The sequence below is a fragment of the Alligator sinensis genome, unplaced genomic scaffold, assembly GCF_000455745.1.
Source record: "Alligator sinensis unplaced genomic scaffold, ASM45574v1 scaffold128_1, whole genome shotgun sequence".
Classification (NCBI taxonomy): domain Eukaryota; kingdom Metazoa; phylum Chordata; order Crocodylia; family Alligatoridae; genus Alligator; species Alligator sinensis.
This window is the reverse complement of record NW_005842968.1, coordinates 64,953-71,304: the sequence shown is the minus strand read 5'-3', so window position 1 is coordinate 71,304 and position 6,352 is coordinate 64,953. Positions and strand designations below refer to the sequence as shown.

The 6,352-nt window shown below is 62.5% G+C and overlaps 2 protein-coding genes across 2 annotated transcripts in view; both read left to right on the top strand.

The window, feature by feature from the left end:
• The first annotated feature begins 6 nt into the window (after positions 1-6).
• CUNH14orf93 (chromosome unknown C14orf93 homolog) lies at positions 7-5,049 on the top strand. The gene is made up of 8 exons (XM_025192804.1): positions 7-280; positions 2,633-3,258; positions 3,501-3,764; positions 3,848-3,909; positions 3,987-4,010; positions 4,157-4,236; positions 4,399-4,511; positions 4,620-5,049. The coding sequence occupies exons 1-8, from the start codon at positions 181-183 to the stop codon at positions 5,025-5,027; spliced, it is 1,677 nt and encodes a 558-aa protein (XP_025048589.1). The 5' UTR covers positions 7-180; the 3' UTR covers positions 5,028-5,049.
• A 368-nt stretch (positions 5,050-5,417) lies between these two features.
• HAUS4 (HAUS augmin like complex subunit 4) overlaps positions 5,418-6,352 on the top strand; it is a 4,977-nt gene continuing 4,042 nt past the window's right edge. Inside the window, exon 1 of the mRNA XM_025192802.1 lies at positions 5,418-5,552. The gene's annotated coding sequence lies outside the window, so the exon portion shown is untranslated. The remainder of the gene's footprint in view (positions 5,553-6,352) is intronic.

Below are 6,352 nucleotides of genomic sequence, written 5' to 3'. Positions count from 1 at the left end.
GCAGGCCTGGCTGGGGGTGTATGGGGCAGGTAGGGGGAAGGCCCTGGCTGGAGCCTGGGTAGAAGTTGTGCTATGGCGTGGGCCTGACGCAGGGCCCCCTGGCAGGGCCCTGCTCAGGAATGCGTGTGCAGCTGGGGCGTGTGCTTGCGTGTGTGTGCCCGCGTGCCACGGCCTCGGCCAATGGGAGCAGGCGGGGGTGGGGCAGAGCGCGGGGGCCTAGCCCCCCCCCTTGTGCACACACGGCCACACGAATACAAAGAGGCACCCGCGCGACCTTCCCGTATCCTTTACCCAGGGGCGTGGGGGTGGGGGGCGGCCCCTTCTGCCCCTGCCCCCCCAGTTCTGCCCTGCCTGGGGCCACAGAGAGGTTGGGGGGGGGTGCGTGTACAACAAGGGGGGGGAAGCGTGGGTGGTGTGGGTGTGACGGAGGGATAGAAGACAGATGGACATGAGGATGAGCAGAGATAGGAAACCCTCTGAGGGATGAGTGGATGGGGAGATGCAAGCGTATGTGGACACACAGGGGTTGTATTTGGATGGACAGAGTGAGGAAGGGACATGGAGATAAGACAGCAGGGATGTCTTGAGAGAGGGTTACCCGTGTGGATGGACGAAGGGATGCATCTGGAAATACAGGGGGATTAGCAGAGAAGTGTGTAGATGGATGGATAGATGAATGGGTGTATGGGGGATAGGGATGGGTGGATAGACCAGTATGTGGAAGAGGCCTTGGATGGGTGGAGTGGACTGGTGGGTGGGTGAAGGAGTGTGCAGGGATGGATAGAGAGGTAAGTCGGGACAGATGGATGGCTGTGGGGCAGACTGAGTGCCATAGGACCAACAGCTAGTATGATCCTGGCTGGGATCTGCGTTTTTCTGGCTCCCTTGCATGGGTCTTAGCAGCTGGGGGAATATTTTGGAGCCTGTGAAAAATTACCCTGAATCAGGCAGGGGGTGATGACTGCCCGCCCCCAGGCCTGCTGGTCCACAATGGGGCTGTTTCTTCCATAAGCCTCACACAATGGCATGGTGGAGAGATGTGGCAGCTGAGATCTGGCTGGTGTGACCCTGAGAGGCTGGGGGCAAGACTGGGCCAGGATGGCATGGTCATGGTGGAAGCTGGCATGAGGGTCACTGGGGTAAAGGGGTCAGTGTGGTGGGAGCGTGTGGCCACGATTGGACTGCTGTGCCTGCTAACAGGAGGCTATGGAGGGTGTTAACAAGGAGTAGGGTTGGCAGAGCCTGTGGATGTCAGGGGCAAGACGGGCCAGGGTGTGTGGTCATGGCAGAGGCTAGCGGGAGGGTTGCTAGGAGTAAAGGGGCAGCAGGCGTTGAGTGTGTGGCTTGTAAAGGGAAAACCATGGAAGGTGATAGATAACAAGCGGGTTTGGCGTGACTTGCGCAGGTCAGCGGTACGAGGGGCCAGGCTGGCACGGGCATGGCAGATGCTGGCATGAGGGTCTCTGGGGCACCGGAGCGGATGCGATGGGGAGATATGGCTGTGTTCAGACCAGTGTGGCCTGGTGATGGAGGACAGGGGTTGGTGTGTGCGGGTGCGGGGGAAGGATTGGTAGTGTGGGACTGGCAGGGCATGATGGAAAGCAGGGCACAGGTTGGCAGGATGGGGTTGGCGTGTCCTCGCCTGACTGAACCAGGGCAGGGGCTGGTACAGGCCAGGCCTGGAGGTCACTGAGCCGTCGGGCAGCCCTGCCATCCAAGATGGCTGCCAGATGGCCGTGAAAAAGGCCCGGCCTCGACGTCCCCCCTGGCAGGGGCCCCGCCCCTCCCTCCTCTTGGCTCACTCCTTCCTCCCCCTCCCTCCAGGGCCTGCTGAGCAACAGCCCGCTCCAGCCAATCGGCTTCACCCGGCTCCTGAGGCGCTGGCCAATGGGTGCGCGGGGGGGAGAGGGGGGGGGGGCTTTGTACACGGCCGCGGTGCCCGCATCCCTTCCCACCCCCCCGCGGCGCGCGCTGCACACGCGGCATGGAACGTTAGGGAGCGCGGTATTCCGAGCTGTTGGCCCCCGCGCGGGCGCGCATTAGCATATATGAAAATGAGGTTTTTGCTTCTATGAAGCGCACGGGGAACTAAAAACAGCCACAGCCCCTGTGTTATGGCACGACCCCCCCCCCCCCACCCCTCCCGCGCCCCCCCCCCCCCCCCCAGCCTGTGCTGTGGTTTCCTGCTCTGGGGTCGCATCAACCCCTATGGTCACGTGGCCTTGGTCACACCAATGCCCTGTTGCCAGTCCCACCAGCTGCCTGCTACCCTGCAACTGCCCGCCTTCAGATCACCTTGGCCTGGCCCCCTTGCAATCCTCCTCCGGCCCTACTGGAGCCCACCACTATCCCATGCCAGGCAATGCTGGGTCACACCCAGGTCTTGACAAGGGCCTGGGTCATGGCGACCCCTGGGTTGTGCTGTCCCCCGGGTTTATTCAGCCCTTTATCTTGCCAGCCCTGCTTCATGACTGCCCCTTAAATAGGCTGACCCCCGGCCTGCCATGACAGGTGTCTCACGGGTCTGGCTAGCTCCAGTCCCTTCGCGACCTGCCCCGCAGTCCCGGTTTGCCCTTTGTTGCAGGTTGTCTGGAGCTCCTTGCCTTCCTTAACCCCAGCTCAAACACCCCAGTGCCACCTTCCTTCTGGCAGCGCCATGGCCTCCCATCTCTCTTCGCAGGCCTCTCCCAGGAGGCACCAGGTCCGGGTTTGCCCACATGTGGAGCATTAGCTGAGGAGCTCCTTTGCGCCATGTCGTTCAGTGCCACCATCTTGTTCTCGCCTCCCAATGCCAACGAGGCCAAGTGCTGCTGCTGCACTTGCAAGAAGGAGCCGGGGGTGGAGGCGGGCTCAGGGGGCCCGCCACCCCCCTGCACCCCCATCACCGTCTCTGGTCACGGCCTGGCAGTGCAGAACTCGGAGCAGCTCCTCCATGTCATCTACCAGCGTGTGGACAAGGCGGTGGGGCTGGCAGAGGCAGCCCTGGCTTTGGCCAAGGCCAACAACGAGGCCTTGAGGCGCCTAGAGGAGGAAGTGGGGGCACTAAGGAGAGGAGCCCCTGCTGCTGTCAAAGCCAGCCCCACACCAGCCCCCGAGGAGCTCCTGGAGGATGAGGAGGAGGAGGAGGAGGAGGCTGAAGGCCTGCGAAACGGCGTCCAAGTGGTGATCGAGGAGTTGAGGCAGCTGGGGGCGGCAGCAGGGCCACCTGGACGCCTGGCTTTCTCGCCCACGCAGCCTGCAGACGGCAGTCTCAGTGGGGTAAGTGAGGGGGAAATGAAGCTCCATCTTGGCCTCTGACCAGGCGCAGATGGATCATGCATATTTGATGGCTGCTCTTGCCTCCCTGCCAAAGAGCTGCTCAGGACAGCAGAGATGCATTCTGGGAGTCACGCCAACCGCAGCTTGGCTCAGGGGCTGCATGGCGTTGGGGCAGGGGGGGCTGGGATAGCGCAGGGTTGAGTGGTGTCAGCAGGGCTGATCTCTCCCTGTCTTTCTCCCAGGTGCTGGATGACCTGCCTCCTTCAGATGTGCCCCCACAGCGAGCAGTGGTGCCAACCTACTCTGTCGCCCCCTCCCCTCCCGCCCAGCTGATGGGGGAGCCCTCACCCTCGCCCTCCTACTCCGAGGAGCTGCCCCACAGTGCTGCCTTTGAGGTTGCCAGCCGGGGTGAACCCCGGTTCTCACTGGGCTTTGCCAGTGTCCCTTGCCGGAGCCGGGGCAATGGGCCCAAGAACGCCAGGCGCAAGAGGGACCTGGTGCTGTCGGTAAGCTGGGGCCTCCAGGGCTGGTTGGAGGCGGGGCAGGGGTGCTGGGGGGGGTCCCGTCACCACAGTTTCTGTCCCCACAGAAGCTTGTCCATAATGTTCACAACCACATCACCAACGAGAAGAGATTCAACGGCTCTGAGAGGTGAGGTCACTCCCGTGGACCCAGGAGTCCTGTGCTAATCCACTGGACTCCACGCTCTTTCCCGGCGCTGGGGAGAGAACCCAGGAGTCCTGGCTTCTGGCTCCTCTGCTCGAACCCACTAGACCTTATTCCCCTTCTGAGAGCTGGGAAAGAGCCCAGGTGCCCTGGCTCCCTGCCTCCTGCTCAAGCCACTTGGTGCTGGGGGTGTGTTGGCAGGACCGGGGCTCTGGGATGACTCCCGCCCTCGTGTCTTCTCCCACCTGCTGGAGAAACTGAGGCAGGAGCTGGTGACAAGTCAGCACAACTACACTGACAAGGAGCTGAAGGGTGAGGCCCCTCTGTGGTGGGCTGCAGCCTGACCTCGGTGCCCTGCCAGGTGCCCACTCGGTGGAGTTCCTGCCTTGCACTCTGACCTTTGACCCCGCTCTGTGCCTACTGAGTAGCACCTCTGTCCTGCGTTGACCTTTGACCATTCTGTGCCCCCCCCAGGTGCTTGTGTGGCCTACTTCCTCACCAAGCGGCGGGAATACCGCAACTCCTTGAACCCTTTCAAGGGGTTGAAGGAGAAGGAGGAGAAGAAGTTACGGAGCCGGCGCTACCGGGTAAGGGGGTGCCCTCGATACTCCAGCAGAGTGCGGGGGTGATGGGGGTTGGATGACATTCTGGGGGTAACTACATTGACTGGCTCTTTTATGTCCCTCCAACCCCAGCTCTTTGCCAACCGCTCGGGGGTGGCACGGCTGCTGGGCCCAGAGGAGCAGCGGCTGTGGGAGGGGGTGACGGAGGAGCTGATGTCAGACGAGGAGGACAGCCTCAGTGAGCCGGGGGTGTGGGTGGCGCGGCCCCCCCGCTTCCGCGCTGCTCCCCTCACCCAGCTCTGCTACCGCCTGGACATCAACTCCAAGCACGGCGCTAAGGCCAATAGGGTGTATGGGCCGCCCTCAGAGCGGCTGCCCTCAGCTGAGGTCCAGCTGCTGCCCCCCCACCTCTACGACCCTCACTTCCAAGAGCATGAGGAGGAGGGGGACACGGGCACCCCTCCCTACCCCCCGAGCAACAAGGCTTTCTGCCCCAACCTCAGCTCCTTCATTGAGATCAAAGTGGAGAAGGATGAGTGAGCCGAGAGGGCTGCCCTGCATCCGTGTACCTAAGAGGGCCCATGAGAGGCGTGGGAGAAGGGGGGACGGAAAACAGCGTGTGGCTCACCCCACGGACCCACGACCAAGGTGGAAAAAAAAACAACAGGTCACCAAAGATGGATGCTACATCTCCAAGATGGCTGCCATGGGGTGATGGAGATGGGATTAGCGACCCCCCAGCTCAGGAGCGAGATCGAGGTGGAACCAATATGGCCACCACACCTCCAAGGTGGTTTGGGGGGGGGCGTGAATGGAGAAGGCCCCTTCGGGCCACCACAGCCCTCACCCTGGATGAGGAAGTCGAGTGAACCAAGATAGCGGCTTGGTAGCCGAGATGGCCCCCGTGGGGAATTTCACCCTAGAGACTTGGGGGGGCAGGAACTGCAGCCCCCCGTTAGCTTCTGTCACCTCAAGGGAGAGGGCACTGGCACGAGGGTGAGCCCCTCCAGCCACGACGGCCACTTCCTACGACAGACGGCCATCCTGAAGACGAGGGAAAAACAGGTCCGTTGGAGTTTTGAGATGAGGTGGAAAACTCTGGGAAGCTTTGGGGAGGGTGGGGTATAGGGTACCCCATTCCCTGGGGTTGGGGGGGAGGGCTGGAGAGCCAGGCAGTGGACAAAGTGCAAGGGGGGATCCCCCACAATACAGTGTGTTTTTCACCATTGCTGTCTCGTGCCTCTCTTTTCTTCTCAGGGAAAGGAGGCCGGTGCCTCTGGCTGTCTGGGGTCTCCCCAGCTAGGGGAGAGCGGTGGGATATAGAGAGCAGGGGCGGGGCTGGCAGTTCAGACCCCCGCCCTGGGAGGGATCTGGGGGGCCTAGTGCACAGACGCCAGGAGCCAGAGGGAGGGGGATACAGGCCAGGAGGGGGGTCTGGGGAGCAGGGAGGAGAGGCTGTGGGGCCACTGGGTTTTGGACAGGGGCTGTGAGATCCCCAAGTCCAGCCCTTGGCCCCCGGTGTGGGAACCATGTCTAGCCGAGACTTGTACCCTGATGGCTGCTCTGGGCACTGCTGGAGGGTAAGTGGGGGTGTCAGGGGTGACCCCCCTCACCTTGCCCTCTGGCGGATGTATTTGACATATACAAATTGGGGATTTGCACATATGCCCATGCTGGGCCCTGACTCTGTCTGGGTTAGGAACTTGCCCCCATGTTTGGGGGACAAGGGGCCTTGGGGCTGCTGGGAACTCTTGGCTTAGCGGCGTGTCGTCGTTCGGGGTCAGAGTGAACGCGCCGGTAGACGAGCCCACAGCCCGGAGTAAGCGCGCCCCCGCCCAGCTTCTCCCGTGGCTGAGCCCGCCCCG

Excerpts from the sequence above, each read along its gene's own strand:
- CUNH14orf93 (XM_025192804.1), top strand. The coding sequence starts at position 181 with ATGGGAGCAGGCGGGGGTGGGGCAGAGCGCGGGGGCCTAGCCCCCCCC. Across the intron at positions 3,765-3,847 it reads AGAGGGACCTGGTGCTGTCG|AAGCTTGTCCATAATGTTCA; the intron begins GTAAGCTGGGGC and ends CTGTCCCCACAG. Across the intron at positions 4,011-4,156 it reads CAGGAGTCCTGGCTTCTGGC|TGTCTTCTCCCACCTGCTGG; the intron begins TCCTCTGCTCGA and ends CTCCCGCCCTCG.